The sequence below is a fragment of the Stegostoma tigrinum genome, chromosome 18 (genome assembly GCF_030684315.1).
Source record: "Stegostoma tigrinum isolate sSteTig4 chromosome 18, sSteTig4.hap1, whole genome shotgun sequence".
NCBI lineage: Eukaryota > Metazoa > Chordata > Chondrichthyes > Orectolobiformes > Stegostomatidae > Stegostoma > Stegostoma tigrinum.
The window spans coordinates 26,322,743-26,343,614 of NC_081371.1; the positions used below are offsets into that span (position 1 = coordinate 26,322,743).

The window sequence follows — 20,872 nt, forward strand, 5'->3', positions numbered from 1 at the left end:
AGAACAAACAACAGATTTTTTACAATGTTAATACAGTATGAAGCAGGCTACTGTAAGATATTCTTCTATAAATATTTGTTTAAAATTTTCCTTTTGATACGAGCTTTTCATTATCTTAGTTTTTAGTATAGTGGCCTGCCGATTACCTTTGTTCTGAGTATTTGCAGTGGCCCAGAATAAAATATCTGCACAGGTGAAGTTGGTCACAATCTTCACATTTCTTGCTGGAGTAGTCCTTACAGAGCCGGATCGCGGTAGTGGCTATGATTCGACTATCCAATGTCAGCTCGGACTCTGATATTTCTCCCCCAGTTCCTGGGACGATGGTAAAAAGCTGGCAGCCTCTCAATGTCATAGTTAGATACATGTCAGATACTGCGTCGCTTTTGGAGATTGTTGTGCGGAGCTGCTGATAAAGTAAAGATCCATTATTAGAGCACAGGATTTTGACGATCTTCTGATGGGGTTTTGACAGTGACATTTCCTCCCCTAACTTTCTTGCAACGAACTTTCTGTGACAAAATCCTTTTTAATGCGCAAGCTGAAAAGCTGGGAAATGAAAGTGAAACTTCAGCGACGTGAGTCTTTCTGCGGAACAATACAGTATGATTCATTAAGTGGAACTAGTGTTGCAATCTCTATAAAAGATAAAGTTTGATTTAAGTCATTTTGAAGCTTCTTTCATCTCTTAAAAACATTGACTTATGTCGTGGTGTGTTTCTATTAGTACCATAAGATTTTCCATATCTTGTCTAAACTAACATACTCCACGGTAAGGGATAACAAGATGTAGAGCTGGATGAACACAGCAGGCCAAGTAGCATCAGAGGAGCAGGAAGGCTGACGTTTCGGGTCTGGACCCTTCTTCAGAAATGAGTACCCCTTGTAGTCAAAGTATACTGAAAACATTTTCTGCTAGAACACGCATAATAAATACTCTAACACATGACCTCGATCCAATGAGCAGTTCCAATGAAGTTCATGCAAGAGCAGGTGAAAGCTTATTCCTCAGAGAATGTAAGTAGATTATCATGGCTATTGGAGGCTTGTTGTGCGCATGTAGACTGTGGCATCGCTTATGTTAGAAATGTGGCTAACATTACAAAAGTACACCATTGGCCAAGATTGTGAAAGGTGCTATGTAAATGCAAGTATTTTTCTAATTGAAAACAGAGGTTCTTTTCAGCCTGCGAATACTAGTCCTAAATGTAGGACTTCAGAAATGTTTCACTGTTGAATTACAAAGGAGAAGAAAAAAATTTAATAGCAAGAGAAATGCATATTTAAGTTCTTTTAAGTTTTTTTAGCATTTCGAAGTTTTGTTGCTAGGCGTGTCCGGTATATCACTTGCTAATGTTCATGCTAGTTGAATGCAAGGTTCTTTTACCCCATTCCAAAGTGCTCCTTCCTGTGGGATAAGAATAAACAAATTCTTGACCAATGGTGAACAAAGAAAACCTTCTGATCAGGTTACTGAGATAATCATGTGTAGAGCTGGATGAACACAGCAGGCCAAGCAGCATCAGAGGAGCAGGAAAACTAATGTTTCGGGCCGAGACCCTTCTTCAGAAAAAAAATCAGGTTACTGAACTAGCTTGTGGAATGCAGCAAAAACATTCCTCTCTGTTGTTTTCCTTCTGTATCTTACAGTATCCACGCACTGGATTTGAATATTGCCTTGGCTAAGGAGAAGATGCTGGGGAAGCTGAAATGTCTGAATATGGCTAAGTCTCCTGGATCAGATGGGCTACACGCCAGAGTTTGCAAGGAGACAGCTGAGGAGATTGTAGAGGAATTGGGGGTGAACTTTCAGGAATCATTGGAGTCGAGGACTGGAAAATGGTTAATGTAACACCCCTGTTTAAGAAGGGAGGGAGACAAAAGACAGGAGTTGCAAACGGTTGTTAGATTTTTTTGTGTGAGGGGAAAGACGAGCGGCAGCGTAAAGGCCCCCCGATTCACTCTGGCTGATAGCTTACCTTCTTATATTGGGGAAAAATTATAAATCATTCCGCTGCATTTTTCAAAGCTTTCAAATTCAGTGGGAGATTTAGCAAGAGAAACCAACCATCCTCTGTTAAGTTTGTGCACATGAAGATTAATTTATTTTCAACTACAGCTTTGTAAGAGAGGAGGGGAGTGAAAGGAGAGGGAAAAAAACCACGCGGGACGCGAGAGATATATAGAGATATATAGACTATCTATGTAGATAGTCTTTATTCTATCATTATTGGGACAACTGTTGCTAAGGGAGCACTTCTTAGTGAAGACCAAAGTGCCTTTCTACACTTGAGGGCAGCTTTTTAAAAAATTTATCTTCATCGTCTAGGATAAATTTCAGTTCAGCTCAGGAGAATCTCGAGGAGGGATTAATAATAATTAGGACCCCATGCCAACAATTACGACCACCGACCATCCTGTGCGCCAGTTTCTGGACTTCAATCAGAAGCTAGACATTAATCTACTGGGCAATGTTGTAAATTGCTTGTATCATGGTGAGGGCCCACAGCAACGAATGGCGCAAGAGATATTAACCCATTTAAAAGAACATCCAGCTGCTTGGACCAGGGTGGATACCATTCTAGCATTTTCTCAGAATATGAACACAAAGTATTATGCCTTACAGATACTGGAAAATGTGATCAAAACTCAATGGAAAATACTTCCAAGAAATCAATGTGAAGGAATAAAAAAGTATGTTGTTGGCTTGATTATTAAAACATCTTCAGAGACTTTGGAGAAAGATAAAGTTTATCTTGGAAAACTGAATATGATTCTTGTCCAGATCCTTAAACATGAATATCCCAAAAACTGGCCCACATTCATTAGTGATATAGTCGGAGCCAGCAAAACCGGTGAATCTCTATGTCAGAACAACATGGTTATTTTAAAACTCCTCAGCGAAGAAGCTTTTGATTTCTCTAGTGGACAAATGATGCAGGTGAAAGCTAAGTGTTTAAAAGACAGTATGTGCAATGAATTTTCGCAGATATTTCAACTCTATCAGTTTGTAATGGAGAACTCCCAGAATGCCCCTTTAGTCCATGCGGCCCTGGAGACATTGCTGCGGTTTCTGAACTGGATCCCTTTAGGTTACATCTTTGAAACAAAGCTCATCTCCAGCTTGGTATACAAGTTTCTGAATGTACCCATGTTTCGAAATGTGACGTTGAAGTGTTTGACAGAGATTGCTGGCATTGGTGTCAGTCAGTATGAACAGTTCATCTCGTTGTTTACATTAACAATCATTCAGCTCAAACAGATGCTACCTGTGAATACTAACATTTGCCTTGCTTATGCAAACGGGAAGGATGATGAACAGAACTTCATCCAGAACCTGAGTCTGTACTTGTGTACTTTCTTGAAAGAGCATGGTATCTTAGTAGAAAGGTCAAGTGAGCTCAGAGAGGCACTCTTGGATGGTCTACACTACATGATTCTTGTGTCAGAAGTGGAAGAGATAGAAATTTTTAAGATCTATTTGGAATATTGGAATCGTTTGGCAGGAGAGCTTTATCGTGAAAATCCATTTTCTATTAGTGCCTCTCCTGCTCTGGGCAATCCTCACAGTGATGTCCCACCTCGGAGACAGATCTACTTACCATTGCTGTCAAAGGTGAGGCTTATCACGATCAGCCGAATGGCAAAACCAGAAGAGGTGCTTGTTGTGGAGAATGAGCAGGGAGAAGTTGTTTGGGAATTCATGAAGGACACGGACTCCATCAATCTGTACAAAACAATGAGAGAGACACTTGTCTATCTCACGCATTTAGACTATGCTGACACAGAATGCATTATGATCGAGAAGCTACATAATCAAGTGAATGGTACAGAATGGTCGTGGAAGAACCTCAATACACTTTGTTGGGCTATCGGCTCCATCAGTGGTGCAATGCATGAAGAGGATGAGAAACGCTTTCTCGTCACCGTCATCAAGGATTTGCTGGGCCTTTGTGAACAAAAAACGTGGGAAGGATAACAAGGCTATTATTGCCTCTAATATAATGTACGTGGTGGGACAGTATCCCAGATTCCTGCGAGCTCACTGTAAGTTCCTAAAGACTGTGGTCAACAAACTGTTTGAGTTTATGCATGAGACTCATGATGGTGTCCAGGACATGGCTTGTGACGCATTTATTAAGATAGCCCAAAAGTGCAGACGCCACTTTGTACAAGTGCAAGTAGGAGAGGTAATGCCTTTCATTGATGAGCTCTTGACTAATATCAACACCATCATTTGTGACCTGTAGCCTCATCAAGTGCACACGTTCTATGAAGCTGTTGGTTACATGATTGGAGCTCTCCCTCAAAGTTGCCACCCAAGTGGATAAGGTTGTTAAGAAAGCATATGGTGTTTTGGCTTTCATTAACAGGGGGGATCGAGTTTAAGAGCTGCAACATTATGCTGCAGCTCTACAAAACCCTGGTGAGACCACACTTGGAATATTGTGTCCAGCTCTGGTCGCCCTATTATAGGAAAGATGTGGAGGCTTTGGAGAGGGTGCAAAGGAGGTTTACCAGGATGCTGCCTGGACTGGAGGGCTTGCCTGAGGTTGACTGAGCTTGGACTTTTCTCTCTGGAGAGAAGGAGGAAGAGAGGTGACCTGATCGAGGTGTACAAGGTAATGAGAGGCATGGATAGAGTCGATAGCCAGAGACTTTTCCCCAGGGCAGGATTGACTGCCACGAGGGGTCATAGTTTTAAGGTGTTAGGAGGAAGGTATAGAGGAGACGTCAGAGGGAGGTTCTTCACCCAGAGATTTGTGAGCGTATGGAATACTTTGCCAGTGGTAGCCGTGGAAGCAGAGTCATTAGTGACATTTAAGTGACTGCTGGACATGCACATGGACAGCAGTGAATTGAGGGGAATGTAGGTTAGGTTATTTTATTTTTGGATTAGGATTAATCCACGGCACAACATCGTGGGCCGAAGAGCCTGTACTGTGCTGTACTTTTCTATGTTCTATGTTCTACGAAACTATTGGCTGGTTAACCTCTTCCCGGTCAAGGGTCCATTATTAAGGATGAGATTGTGGATCACTTGACAGTGCATGTAAAATAGGGCTGCAACAGCACGGTTTTGTCAAGGGAGATCATGCCTGACAAATCTGTTAGAATTCTTTGATGAGACAAAGAGGAAGTTAGACAAGGAGAGCCAGTCAACAAGATCTATTTGGAATTCCAAAAGAACTTTTAAACTTGCTGCTAAATAAGTTAGAACCCAATATATTAGGGGTAAGGTACTACATGGATAGAGGATTAACTGACAGGCAAAAGACAGAGAGTGGGAATAAAGGAATCTTTTTCAGGATCTTAACTGGTGACGAATGGAGTTCCACCAGAGTCAGTGCTGCAGCCACATCTGTTTACATTATACATTAATGATCTGGAAGAAGGAACTGAGGGCATTGGAGCTAAGTTTGCAGAAGACACAAAGAGAGGTGGAGCAACAGGTCGTTTTGAGGAAGTGGGGAGGCTGCGAAAGGATAGGCTAGGAGAGTGGGCAGATGAGTATGCACTTTAGTAGGAAGAATAGAGGCATAGATTATCTTCTAAACAGGGAGTGGTTTTGGAATTCTGAAGCATAAAGAGACTTCTGAGTCCCAGTTCAGAATTTTCTAATGTTAACATGCAGGTTTAGTTGTCAGGAAGATAAATGGAATGTTAGCATTCATTTCAAGAGGGCTAAAATACAAGAATATATATGTACTGCTGAGGCTGTATAAAGCTCTGGTGAGACGCATTTGGAATATTGTGAGCAGTTTTGGATCCGGTAATGAAGGAAGGATGCGCTGGCCTTGGAAGAGTCCAGAGGAAGTTTACAAGAATGATCCCAGGGATGAAGGCTTATCATATGAGGAGTAGTTGAGGACTCTAGTTCTGTGCTCGATGGAGTATATAAGGATGGGTAGGATCTTATTGAAACTTACAGAATACTGAGAGCCTTCGATAGAGGGGACATTGAGAAGATGTTTCATCTAGGAGCACAGACTAGAACCCAAGGGCACCACTTCAGAGTGAAGGGACAGCCCTTTAGAAATGAGATGTGGAGGAATTCTTTCAGCCTGAGCGTAGTTATTCTGTGGAACCCATTGCTTCTGAAGGCTGTGGGGGCCAATTTATTGAATACATTTAAAAAGTAGATGCATGGGTTCTTGATTAGTAAGGGATCAAGTGTTATGGGCAGAAGGCAGGAGAATGTGATTGAAAAATACTTTGACGTGAGCAAATGGTAGAGGAAACTCTATGGGTCAAATGGCCTAATTCTGCTCATATAACATATGGTTTTATAGAGGGTGCGGGGAGTGCTTGGTGGTGGTAAATGCCTCCATTCTGTATTGGAATCCTATGTGAATGAGATTAATCTGGTTCCATTTCAATATCGTTCAAAGTGGATATCAGTCCAATATACTGCAAAGGACTGAAGGAATTTTAAAATCATAAACCTTCGTCAGATAATTCACAAGTGGGGCTGATTGGGAAATAGTTCAGTCAGGCATATTCTCCTTGTTGAGCTCAAAGTACATTGAATTATGCCCATGTTGGTAAATTGTAAAGGAATTCTAGGTCATGCGATTACCTTTGCCAGAAATAGTGAAATGAGGAAGTCTCCTGACTTTTCATGACATTACTGTGACAAGAAAGGATCTTCTCCATGGTTTGGATAGGGGCAGATTGGACAGAGAAGGCAGGCGAATTGTAGTGGCTTTGAAAAGGATTGCTTGATGCAAACAGTGGGTCACTGAGATAGCGGATGTTCCACTCTCAGGACCATCATCTTTCACCTTGATGGCTTTCAGAAGTTCCAGAGAAATGACTTACATTATTGATTGTAAGTTTATCACCTCCTCCATCCTGTCATACTGGCAAAGAATCCTTTGCTTTATTCCCAGGGTTGGTCATCCTGGTGGAGTCAGCACAAACGTCACTCTGGTGGACTGGACACACACTTTATCCTGGCAGAGTTGGCACACATTTAATGTTAATGGAGCAGACACAGACGTCGCCCTGGTGGAGTGGACACAGTGGTCATTCTGACACAATTGACAGAGAGTGCACCTTGGTGTTGGGGATACAAAGTTGACAATGGAGGAGGAGATGCAGAGATCACTCTGGTGGAGAGGCTGCATAGGTCACCCTTGTGGAGTGGACACAGTGGTCACCTTGTTGGAGGGATGCAGTCGACATTCTGACAGAATCAGCACAGAGATGACTCAGTGTGTGCGCAGTGGTTCAACAATATGATCAGAAGTAAGGGTAGCATGCCAGCAGAAATGGAATGGGAGAAGGTGTTTTTGGTATCTTTTTAAAAACAGCAGTAGGATTTGATTATTTATGTTTATGTTTTACCCTGTGGGAAGGGACAATTTCATGCCTATATCCCTGCTTCCACGTCATAATCTGTGATTAAGGCTTGTTCTGTATTATCCCATTTGAGTTCAAATGAAATAGTGAGTGCTATCAACAGCATAAACAATGTCAGAATTTTCTGGTATTGTACCTGCAATATTGCAAGTATTCTTGCTACCTCAGGCAGTGTCTTTTATAATCCATAAAAGAGAGGGCTAATTGAGTCTGCAAATTCTGCCATGTCCCATTGGACACTGATATAAACATTCAATAAAGAAAGCACAAACAAATTGTTTCTTTCACAATAAAGGAAATGTTTTGAGGTCCCCATAACCATCAATGTGCACCAAACATGAGGCATGGCAGTACACAGTATAGTGCCATTTATGTTCCTGACCAAACTAGTCTCAACAAAAAAATCAATGATATGCACCAGAAAAATAAATCCAATGTAATTGAAATACCTAAAATCAATTTAGTTTCAAGAAAAACCATGCCACCTTGATCTCTCAATAATCCCTAGGTTAATGGCAATGGAGTTAGGCAGGAAAGTTTTGTCCAGGGGATTGTTTTATAGCTTATTCCTCACTGAAATCAAGCACTGAGCACAGAAATCAATACATGGAGAGTTGTTGATTCTTTTCCTACCAATGGTCTCCAAATATGTAAACTTTTATAAAACAAAGGCAGTTCACTCTTGTGTCAAGAAGTATGTGGGAAATGCAGGAAAGGGAAGTTACGGCAACAATCTGGTCAGCTATTGTAAATCTCGACCCCTGGTGGGGTCTCTCGATCCCGTGATCAGTCAATGAACACTCGCAGTCGGTCTGGCTGTTTAAGACTTTACTCTTTATTTCTTCATATGCCCAGGTACAGATCATCCGGAAACAGAAGTTGAGCACTTCCGTATTCCTTGGAGGAGCTGCGCACACAACTTAATGCAAAGACATTTTTATACTTTTCTTAAAGCGGGGTACATGGCACGATCGCATAGTGTATTCAAACAATTACCAATCAATACATGATATTGGTTCATTGACAGTTACTTAATCCAATAACATTAACTGGTAAACAATTTATGTCACATCTTGTAAGTAACTTTTTATCTTGCCACACAGTGCCACAACATTTGCAACCGAAAGTCAGTTAGAAGGCTTAGTACTGCATTATCTTATCATTACTGCATTATTTATGCAGCTGTAGCAGAATTTACAGTTCCTAGGCTAGAAGGCATTTTGTTGTGCTGACTTGCACCAAGAAGCCATCTTGTGCCTGTATCCAAGTTTCAGATTCTCACTATGACACACACCTCCATTTACGCAGTTGGAAATGACATGCTATTGACAGAAATTTTCCCAAATTGTAAAATGTCACTATCAGCCAAACCTGTATTCACACTATTTCAAACATATCTTCTTGTCGCATCCACTGGTTTTATTTAACTTTAAGCTTAGCTGCACTTGATCAGCAATGCTGAAAATACTCTTTGCTTTTGATTCTCCCCAGCCCCCATGTCCATTTCAACCTGAGGTAGGCGGAGATCAGCTTGACATTCCTCCAGAATTCTGCTACGTTTCACTTTTTATTAAGAAAACAAAACTTAAATGTGACCATTTTGAAGCACTGTTCTCCTTTGGGAATCCAATTCAGATTCAAATACTAACATTTTCTCCTCTGGATATTTTCGGGGTTTGCGTTGCTCTTGAAATCTGTAGCATTCAGTGTAAAATTCACATTTCAAAAACTTCTTTTTTTTCCACACAGACCTTTATTTATAATCCAATGTTGCCAAAAGTTATCCATATCCAAATAATTAAGAGGGCAGATAAGGAAAAATAAGGCCATTACAAATCTTGTTTTGTGAAAAGGATAGCAAAATCAAATTTGAGCAATTAATTTTACGAAAAATTCAATTCCATAAAAATTCAGTAAAAAATTCAAAATAAAACTTGTGCAGTTGCATAAATTGTTGTCATACACAGTCATTGTCTGATAGGAATTCAATGCTCACTAAAATTGTGATGATTAGGTCTTCGCCATTTGATAAAAATGCATGTAATATTAATAAAACAAAAAAATTGACATTAGATATGAGACTTGAAATTGTTAGCAATCAAAACTGATACACTCACTGCCAGAGACAGAAGAACAGCATTTAGCAAAACAATTTTATTTGCATTCTCCCAGAATGGTGATAATCTTAAATATTCTGTCTCTGACAATGACTTCAGTTTATTTCATAAGACCATAGATCAAATGAAGTAAAAATTAGAGTAGGCCATTTGGCTGTCACTGTGTCACACAAGTAAGAACATGGCTGACCTGATTGTAGTCTTAACGACCCTTTTCTGCCTGACTACATACTTCTTGACACAAGTGAAGTTTCTTTATTTTATCAAAATTTATATATTAGGAGACCAGAGGTAGAAAATGAACCAACAAATCTCTATATATTGATTTCTGTGCTCTGGCTCCTGTTCAACATTATCCGTTCTGCAATTTCTAGCTTGCTAACTCTGTAAGGTTAGAACCTCATCTTTGCAGTTATCATTCCTTAAACCTGTCTTCCCTATTCCCCTTTTAAGCATATAACAGGAAAGTGTCCCCATGAGCAGAATGGAGAAGTAAGCATATGGTTGTGACAGCATTGAGAAAATAGTCAAGTTGGAACTGATCTGGGATGAGGACCATATTGACAATGAATTGATGACTGGAAGGGAAACAACGAGAACAAAGAGGTGAAAGTGAGAGGAAATGGTGGTGATGGATTGGGATATATACTAGGAGGGGTAATGATGGGCTTTCACTCTCAGATGCTTTTTTTAATCATGCTGCTCAATATGAAGAAGAAATAGAGAGGAGTCCAACTTTAACATCAGATTATATTGTATTAAATTAAACATGAGAGGCACAATCTATGTAAAACACATAGTCACCAGATCATTGAGGACAGCCAATTTGAATTTTTGCAAACACATGGACTTGCATAATAATTGCTGCTTTCCATGAGACTAACAGAGAGAAACGTGTGTTGACCATTCTTAATTTTGGGTGTACATCCTCTGATTTTGGTTTACCCATCGCTTCATGTATGTGCTTCTGGTGGGATACCGGTAGCTTTTATCAAATCTTAAACTTATGCCTCATGTGCGGACTGTTTGGGTAAATGCACGGCTCTCTGTAGCTTTATCATTGTTTTAATGCACGATATCTGCTAACAACCTTTTTGTCACATGCCTTGCAAAATTGATTGAAAGCTAGGCATTTTCTTGGTGCATGTAGAAAACCACATCTTCCTCTTGCCTTGGGTTTTCTAGTGATTGTGTCAATTATTGAATTTGTACTTAGGACCTACATGTTTCATCAACCTTTAAGGATCACTATGTACATACATCTGTTTTCCAGTAACAATCTTAATTGGTCGTTGGATCTTCCTGAAAATGTGAAAAAAATTACACTGACAACCAATTAGGATTGCCATTGTGATGCGGTTGCAGATGTTTCAAGTTACATATAGTAAATACACAGGGCTCCATTCTTTGCAGACAGGAAGGCCATGTACCCATATTTTGCCTGGTTCAACTCTACAAAATAGGTGACAGACATTTGTTGGTTCAGTTTGCATGGCAACGTTCGGGCAAGTCAGAGTCTATCTTCTTGGTTTAAACTTCAAAGTTTGGAAGCTAAAAGCCAATCATCACTAATAAGTTCATTCTCCACAGTAAGATCTCTACCAATCAGAGTTCAATTGCCAACAAATGGGCATTCTCATCTCATGCAGTATAACTGTTAGTTTTTTTCCCTTGAATTTGTATTCTTAAAAAAATATCCTGGTGAGTTAAATACAAAAAAAAACAACTTTGAGAAAGTGTCTTTTTTCAAGAATATTCAAATTCTTTTCTAACAACTGACTTTAAATAATAAAGAGTTCAGTTTTACTGTTAGTATGTTTTATGTTAATTCCATCAGGTCACACTCATTGCTAAGTGAACAAAGTTTGCAGGTTCAGTTACATTTATTAGGTGAGTGAAGGCACATTGCCAAGATGTCTTGATTTTGAACTAGTCACTGAATCAGCAGTTCTGAGGAAGGATCACTGGACCTAGAACATTTACTCTGATTTTTTTCTTTACAGACGCTGCCAGACCTGGTGAGCTTTTTCTAGCAACTTCTGTTTTCGTTCCTGATTTACAGTATCCACAGTTCTTTCATTTTTATTTACTGAATCAGCACCACCCAGACATCCATACCTGTACCACATTGGCCCCTGCAAGCTAGATATGAAGATTGCAGAAATCGACAAGGGGTACATTTACTGATCGCATTGATCTCTGGACAGGTTGCTTGTACAGGTTTGGAGTAGGTGAACAGAACTGGTCAGCATGGACGAATTAGACCAAAGGGTCTATTTCTACGCTGATTAACTCTATGCTGTAAATGAGTTCACTTAGCTGAGAAGTGACGCAGAAAAAAACAGAGGACCCACTGCCTTCCTCTGCAATAATTGTTTACAATTCTTACAGAGTGGATCTCCTGAGCCCCATTAGGCAATGCTTAACATGGAGTTGACCGCCACAGCTCAAACAATTGTGCTTCAACACAGAAGGCTGCCACATTAATTTCTATAACAAACGCATAAAACATGTCAGAAGGGACAGGTTGTTTACTCTACATAGTTGTGCTTGGTAATTTACTGTATCAAAGAAATAAATATAAGATCAATTTAAACTGAATGGTCTGTACTATTGTGAGAAGAATGCACACATAGATTTGGTCATGTCATTTGTGGTGTTTCAACATATACTGTCTTTATCATGTTAACAAGTCCAAGGATATCTTCAGTTCCTCATAGACTTCTTTGAAGGAGTAATGTGTTTTGGATAAAGGGGAGAGAGGAGACGTGCTGTACTTGTATTTCCAGAAGGCATTTGAAATGGTACCACATGAAAAGTTATTGCAGAAAATACAAACTCAAGGTGTAGTGGGAACGTCTCAGCATGGATGGAAGATTGTCTGACTGGCAGAAGACAGAGTGTGCTTTAATGAGTCATTGCTTGTTTGGCAGGATATGATGAGTGGACTGCCACAGGGGGATATGAGCTGGGATTCGGCCTTTTATAATATGACTTAGATGAGGGAAATGAAAACTTGGTAGTTAAATTTCCAGATGCCAGGGAAGTACGTTGTGAAGATGATGTAAGAAGTTTACAGAGACATAGATAGTTTAGTAATTGGGTGAAGCATAGTAAAGTGAAATATAGTGATGGAAAGTACGAAGTTGTTCGCTTTGGCTACATAATGAAAATGCAGATTATTACTTAAATCAAGAACAACTAAGGAAATATGAAGTGCAGAGGGATTCAAGCATTCTGGTGCACGAGTCACAAAAAGCTAGTATCCAGGTACAGTGTGTAGTTGTAGTGGCTCATGTCTAAAGTTGACATAAAATGGCTACCTGGGACTTTTTAACTGACATAAGATGGCCAAAAAGGAGATGAGCAGTTACATTTAGAAGATGTTCACAGATAGACTTGTGGTCTCCATGCAGAGTAACTGAATAAGATAATGAAAATTTCCGTGGGAATTATAATAGGTGGGAAGAAAAGACAGGGAAATTTAATCAGATTTCTATAGACAGGAAGCTCTAAACACATAAGCATTTTGATAAAGAATAGCCTTAAAAGGATAAAGAGATATCTAGGTAATAAAGAAAATTCATACTCTGTCAATTGAAACAGAAACAGCAAATAGTGTAAACAGATAACCTCTAAAAGAGCACCATAGCAGGTACAGGGTAGAGAATGGTCATAAAGCAAAGTCATGGTGACTGTGGAGAGATAAACGTTTGCAACTTTACAGCTTAGCAAACAGCATAGTACAGCTATAGACAAGTTGAGCAGATCCTTGCATCCAAATATCAAGGGAAAGATGACAGAGACAAATTATAAGGGTGGGAGTGAGGTCATGCCCTGTTGTACCTTGAGAATCCAAATAAGTTTTTGTAATGATTTGGTAAAGCTATGCAAGTGCTTGAATCTCACTCTTATCAATGGAATTCAAACAAATGTTGTCTTGTTTAGAAAAGAGATTTACTTCAGAATAGAGACAGTAATGCTCATGCAAGAACCAAACTTCTGTTTAAAATCAACTTACGACATGCAAATATCAGAGGTCGCAAACTGCAGCTACGAGACAGAAAGACTGTGTTTGTTTGATCTCCCAAAGAGAGAGAGCGCTGTTTCCCAATTTGTCAGCCACATCAAAGAACGGCAATAACTGTACATTAGAGTTTATCTTAACAATTTCCTAACAATTGGTAGAAATTCACATCCTTTGTATTGTTTATGATAAGGTTAGTAGGGAATATAAATTGCAACACAGAATTTGGAAGAGTTTTTACTGATAAGTATCCTGGCTATTGGCAATTTGTGTCATGCAGCTGGCAAATATCTGGGAAGACGTAGGCGTGTCAGTGTTGGAATTTGAATGAATGAGATGCCTTATAAGATCCCAAAGACAGATGATAATGATATCTGGTAAACACTATGAGATTATGGGAGGAACTAGGGCGATCAATAGATTTGTCCATCATTGATTGTGTGTTTACAGGGCTGCATGTGCAAATTAGGGGGATGTGACTAACAATTACATCAATATTGCATGTAATTATTGTAACACAAAATGTATAAAATATTATACTTGTTTGAGAGAACCAGTGTGTCCTAGAGAGGGTCCTCTCCCATGCTGCATTGGGAAGGAGCTCTGAAGAAAGGTCAATTCTGTTTCCAAACACAGAACTCAACAATTGAGTTCTCCCTCTAACAGTACTCAAGGAGGCTAACAGGATGCTATCCTTTATTAAGGAGTGATAAATAAATGTAAGGATATTACGCTTCTGTTATACAGGACATTGGTGAGACCACACTTCGAACGCTGCATGCAGTTTTGTCTCTGTATTTAAGGAATGACATAAAGGCTGCGGAAGCAATTCTGAAGAGGTTTAATAATTTGACGCATGGGATTAAGTGATAAAGAAAGGTTGGAAGGCTGGCCTGGAGGTTAGAAGAGTATGGAGTGGTTTGATTGAAATTTATAAGAACCTGAATGAAGTGTGGAACTGGATGCACACAGCAGGCCAAGATGCTGTTTGTGTTCATCCAGCTCCACACTTTGTTATCCCGAATTCTCCAGCATCTGCGGTTCCCATTATCTAAGAGCCTGAATGGTCTTGACAAGGTGGACCTGGAAAGTATCAGAGATAATGGGAACTGCAGATGCTGGAGAATTCCAAGATAATAAAATGTGAGGCTGGATGAACACAGCAGGCTAAGCAGCATCTCAGGAGCACAAAAGCTGACGTTTCGGGCCTAGACCCTTCATCAGAGAGGGGGATGGGGAGAGGGAACTGGAATAAATAGGGAGAGAGGGGGAGGCGGACCGAAGATGGAGAGTAAAGAAGATAGGTGGAGAGAGTATAGGTGGGGAGGTAGGGAGGGGATAGATCAGTCCAGGGAAGACGGACAGGTCAAGGAGGTGGGATGAGGTTAGTAGGTAGCTGGGGGTGCGGCTTGGGGTGGGAGGAAGGGATGGGTGAGAGGAAGAACCGGTTAGGGAGGCAGAGACAGGTTGGACTGGTTTTGGGATGCAGTGGGTGGGGGGGAAGAGCTGGGCTGGTTGTGTGGTGCAGTGGGGGGAGGGGACGAACTGGGCTGGTTTAGGGATGCAGTAGGGGAAGGGGAGATTTTGAAACTGGTGAAGTCCACATTGATACCATATGGCTGCAGGGTTCCCAGGCGGAATATGAGTTGCTGTTCCTGCAACCTTCGGGTGGCATCATTGTGGCACTGCAGGAGGCCCATGATGGACATGTCATCTAGAGAATGGGAGGGGGAGTGGAAATGGTTGGCGACTGGGAGGTGCAGTTGTTTGTTGCGAACTGAGCGGAGGTGTTCTGCAAAGCGGTCCCCAAGCCTCCGCTTGGTTTCCCCAATGTAGAGGAAGCCACACCGGGTACAATGGATACAGTATACCACAGTGGCAGATGTGCAGGTGAACCTCTGCTTAATGTGGAATGTCATCTTGGGGCCTGGGATAGGGGTGAGGGAGGAGGTGTGGGGACAAGTGTAGCATTTCCTGCGGTTGCAGGGGAAGGTGCCGGGTGTGGTGGGGTTGGAGGGCAGTGTGGAGCGAACAAGGGAGTCACGCAGAGAGTGGTCTCTCCGGAAAGCAGACAGGGGAGGGGATGGAAAAATGTCTTGGGTGGTGGGGTCGGATTGTAAATGGCGGAAGTGTCGGAGGATGATGCATTGTATCCGGAGGTTGGTAGGGTGGTGTGTGAGAACGAGGGGGATCCTCTTAGGGCGGTTGTGGCGGGGGCGGGGTGTGAGGGATGTGTTGCGGGAAATACGGGAGACGCGGTCAAGGGCGTTCTCGATCACTGTGGGGGGAAAGTTGCGGTCCTTAAAGAACTTGGACATCTGGGATGTGCGGGAGTGGAATGTCTTATCGTGGGAGCAGATGCGGCGGAGGCGGAGGAATTGGGAATAGGGGATGGAATTTTTGCAGGAGGGTGGGTGGGAGGAGGTGTATTCTAGGTAGCTGTGGGAGTCGGTGGGCTTGAAATGGACATCAGTTACAAGCTGGTTGCCTGAGATGGAGACTGAGAGGTCCAGGAATGTGAGGGATGTGCTGGAGATGGCCCAGGTGAACTGAAGGTTGGGGTGGAAGGTGTTGGTGAAGTGGATGAACTGTTTGAGCTCCTCTGGGGAGCAAGAGGTGGCGCCGATACAGTCATCAATGTACCGGAGGAAGAGGTGGGGTTTGGGGCCTGTGTAGGTGCGGAAGAGGGACTGTTCCACGTAACCTACAAAGAGGCAGGCATAGCTGGGGCCCATGCGGGTGCCATGGCCACCCCCTTAGTCTGTAGGAAGTGGGAGGAGTCAAAAGAGAAGTTGTTGAGTGTGAGGACGAGTTCAGCTAGGCGGATGAGAGTGTCGGTGGAGGGGGACTGGTCGGGCCTGCGGGACAGGAAGAAGCGGAGGGCCTTGAGGCCATCTCCATGCGGAATGCAGGTGTACAGGGACTGGACGTCCATGGTGAATATGAGGTGTTGGGGGCCAGGGAATTGGAAGTCCTGGAGGAGGTGGAGGGCGTGGGTGGTGTCACGGACGTAGGTGGGGAGTTCCTGGACCAAAGGGGAGAAAATGGAGTCCAGATAGGTGGAGATGAGTTCGGTGGGGCAGGAGCAGGCTGAGACGATGGGTCGACCAGGGCAGGCAGGTTTGTGGATTTTGGGAAGGAGATAGAAACGGGCCGTGCGGGGTTGGGGAACAATGAGGTTGGAGACTGTGGGTGGGAGGTCCCCTGAGGTGATGAGGCCGTGAATGGTGTTGGAGATGATGGTTTGGTGCTCGGGTGTGGGGTCATGATCGAGGAGGCGGTAGGAGGTGGTGTCGGAGAGTTGGCGTCTGGCCTCGGCGATGTAGAGGTCAGTGCGCCATACTACCACTGCGCCACCCTTGTCTGCGGGTTTGATGGTGAGGTTGGGGTTGGAGCGGAGGGCTGCCCGTTCTGCGGGGGAGAGGTTGGAGTGGGTGAGAGGGGTGGAGAGGTTGAGGCGGTTGATGTCTCGACGGCAGTTGGAGATGAAGAGGTCGAGGGAGGGTAGGAGGCCTGGGGGTGGTGTCCAGGAGGAGGACTTGTGTTGGAAGCGGGTGAAGGTGTCAGTGGAAGGAGGGTTAGGTTCCCGGTTGAAGAAGTAGGCGTGGAGGCGAAGGTGGCGAAAAAACTGCTCTATGTCCGACCGTGACTGGTATTCGTTGATGTGTGGTTGTAGGGGGACAAAGGTGAGCCCCTTGCTAAGGACTGACCGTTCGTCCTCAGTCAGTGGGAGGTCTGGGGCGATGGTGAAGATGCGGCAGGGCTCATGGCTGTGGAGGTTGTGGGCGGAGCGATGAGGTTGTCGGCCGTGGGCGGGGTTCCGTCGGCCGTGGGCGGGGTTCCGTCGGCGTCGGCCGTAGGCGGGGTTTCGCCGGCGTCGGCCGTGGGCGGGGTTCCGTCGGCCGTGGGCGGGGTTCCGTCAGCGTCGACCGTGGGCGGGGTTCAGTCGGCGTCGACCTGGAAAGTATGTTTTTTTCTTGTGGGTGCCCAGAACATTGGGCACACTGTTTTAAAATTGAGGGTCACCTTTTTTAGGACAGAAATTAGAATTTCTTTCTTTCAAAGGATTGTGCTACTTTGGAATAATACCTTAGAACACAATGAAAGCAGTGTCACTGAATATTTTAAGGCAGAGGTAGATAGATTCTTGTCAGGTAGGGGTATTACAGGTAGATGGGAATGTAGAATTCCAAGCATAAATAGATCTTGCTGAATGATGGAGCAGACCCGAGGGGGCTCAACTACATTTGTGTACTTCACCTCCTATTTTGTAAGTTCATATCTAGTGACTGTGTGAACTGCCATGTTTACCTTCCTAAACTTTTCACGTGAAAGTGATACAGGTTCTGATCATATCCTTGATTCTAAAAGTTTTCTCATCTGCTTTTAGGCTCAGTGCCACCAATTCAAAAATTTCATATCACTCATTAACAGCTTGGGTTGCAGCACTTTCTTTTTCCCTGTGACTGAAGACCACAAGAAGCTCTTTCCTACTCCCTCAAAACAGATGGGTCCTTGGCTGAATACTGCAAATTGATATACAGTGAACAAGTTGCAGATTTCCATAGAGATCTTGCTTTCCAAAACTCCCACCCCTTCCATTGCACCATTACCATCCTGATTTTCTGTCTTTGGACACATGATCTCATCAACAGTGCTCCTCAGGAGGAAGATGATGAACAACACCACCGCATTAATGAAGAGTTCCCCCTCACTTGACCTGACACACAAAGCTTGGATGTGCACATATCCTGGAGGCAAGTGTGAAGTTGGAGTCAGGTCTTGTTGCGTCAGCAGTTCTGAGTGAGCTGCAGTCAACCCAGGAAGCAAAGATGGTTCATTTCTGACGAAGGGTCTAGGCCTGAAACGTCAGCTTTCCTGCTCCTAAGATGCTGCTTGGCCTGCTATGTTCATCCAGCTCCACACCTTGTTATCTCTGGTTCATTTGCCAACCTGGTAGATTGAGTTTGAAGACAAATTTTGCTGCAGGAGACCCAGATGTGGATTCTGATGTGGTAACATGTAAGTTCTGATGGGCATGTAAACTGAGATGTCAAGTGCTTTAGCTTTTATTAATAGAGGGATCGAGTTCCGGAACCAAGAGGTTATGCTGTACAAAACTCTGGTGCGGCCGCACTTGGAGTATTGTGTACAGTTCTGGTCTCCGCATTATAAGAAGGATGTGGAAGCTTTGGAAAGGGTGCAGAGGAGATTTACTAGGATGTTGCCTGGTATGGAGGGAAGGTCTTACGAGGAAAGGCTGAGGGACTTGAGGCTGTTTTCATTAGAGAGAAGAAGGTTGAGAGGTGACTTAATTGAAACATATAAAATAATCAGAGGGTTATATAGGGTGGATAGGGAGAGCCTTTTTCTCAGGATGGTGACGGCGAGCACGAGGGGGCATAGCTTTAAATTGAGGGGTGAAAGATATAGGACAGATGTCAGAGATAGATTCTTTACTCAGACAGTAGTAAGGGAATGGAACGCTTTGCCTGCAATGGTAGTAGATTCGCCAACTTTAAGTACATTTAAGTCATCATTGGATAAGCATATGGACATACATGGAATAGTGTAGGTTAGATGGGCTTCAGATCAGTATGACAGGTCGGCACAACATCGAGGGCTGAGGGGCCTATACTGTGCTGTAATGTTCTATGTTCTCTCAGCAGTGTCTTCATCAGCAGGCAACATTCTCTACTGCACACATGTATTGTCTGTCTCATATTTGAAAGACCAGGTTTTCAAGTTCTTCCAGGAGTCCATCATCTTAAACCACTGTCTGTGTATTTTTATCATTTGTCAGCGGGAACAAGTGCAAAAGCAATATTGAATTTTCACAATGTTAGATTTCAATTAGCTTCGATATCAGGATGCTGCGATCAAGTTAAGGTGGGCAGACCCTGCTTAAGTATTTTGCTGACATTAGACTGATTGCCATTGAAAATAAATCAGCTATTTTCAATAGCACCTTTAATGTTGGCTCATCCTAAACTGGGTTCATTCAGAGTTGTTATTCTTTACGTTAATAATTCCCTATCACTTTATTCGAAGCTAGGTGGCACTGTTGCTCCGTAAAATTACATCATTTTTCTAGGTGACTGCAGTAACTTTTTAGCTTTTAAAACTCAAAAACGTAATGTATTAAATTTTTAACTTCATATTTGCTCCCATTCAGTTTTCCATTTTGTTCTTTTAATCCTCGTCTTGGTCTATGTTTGAACTCTGAGACCTATTCCAGGGTTTTTGCTCCGTTACTAATGAGTAATTAAATTTAATGATAGATGGACATTTCTGCTGTATTTCCCTTGTTGTCCTCTTTAAGAATCCTAACTTTGAGCAGGAATCTTCCCGCAGGGGCAGGTAGTTTTGAATTCTGCTGCTGCTGCTGCTAACGCAGGAGAAAAGCTTCTGAACGATATGAGTATAGTACATTGACTCCAAAACAGGATAGTTAATCTGTGTATTATGGTCATAGTTTATCCACTCAGTTCCTTATCACCTCAGTGGCTATCACACGAGGATCATCCATTATACCTCTGACATTCATTTGTAGATTGACAGCATTGATGACTTCACCCAGAGGAGAAAAAAAAAGTGGCACCAAGAGAAAACTAGCTTACTATTTATCGTGTTTGAAACAATTAACTGAAAGAACTGTGGATGCTCGAAATCAGAAACTGAAGAAGATCGGGTGGGATGGGTGGAAAGAGGGTTAAACGGAAGATGGAAATAGAGCCTAGAGAGAAAAACAGTTGAATAGATAGCAGAGTCAGTAAAAGAGAGGCTGGGAGAATAAATAGCTGCTAATGGGGACTATTTGTTGTCAAGTGACAGTGGGTTATGTGTGGTAGTAGGCATGTGATGACAAGGCTTGGTGTGTTAGGGTTGGCGTAAGAACATGGGAGAAGGTGCTCAAGTCCTAAAATTGTTGAACTTGATACGGAGTCCGAAGGCTGTACGGTTCCCAAGCGAAAAATGAGGTATTGTTCTTCCAGCTTGCGCCGAGCTTTGCTGGAGCACTGCGGATAGCCTGAGACAGATTTTAGCTAGGGACTGTGGTCAGGTATTGAAAGTGGCAAACAACTGGAAGCTCAGATTCATTTTTGCAGGCAGACCATGGGTGTCCTGCAAAGCAGTCATCCAGTCTGCGTTAATAAAATGTGAGGCTGGATGAACACAGCAGGCCAAGCAGCATCTCAGGAGCATCCAGTCTGCGTGTTGTTTCCACAGTGTAGAGGAGACCACAGCGTGAGCAGCGAATACAGTACATCAGATTGAACGAAGTACGTACATTCAAAGCCTTGAAATTGTTAGGAGGGAGGAAATAAACAGACAGGTGATACACCCGCGATTGCTGGGGGAA

General features: G+C 42.7%; 2 protein-coding genes across 2 annotated transcripts in view; one reads left to right on the forward strand and one right to left on the reverse strand.

The window, feature by feature from the left end:
- Positions 1-984, reverse strand: part of LOC125460941 (protein mono-ADP-ribosyltransferase PARP12-like) — a 68,645-nt gene extending 67,661 nt beyond the window's left edge. Inside the window, exon 1 of the mRNA XM_059652414.1 lies at positions 147-984. Within this exon, the coding sequence (XP_059508397.1) occupies positions 147-481 (335 nt within the window). The 5' untranslated portion in view covers positions 482-984. The remainder of the gene's footprint in view (positions 1-146) is intronic.
- Positions 985-2,389: 1,405 nt separating this feature from the next.
- LOC125460942 (exportin-1-like) lies at positions 2,390-4,296 on the forward strand. Its single transcript, XM_048549170.2, is given in 2 exon segments — positions 2,390-3,961; positions 3,963-4,296. Coding segments are annotated over 2 exon segments (1,860 nt in total). The 3' UTR covers positions 4,251-4,296.
- Positions 4,297-20,872: the final 16,576 nt, after the last annotated feature.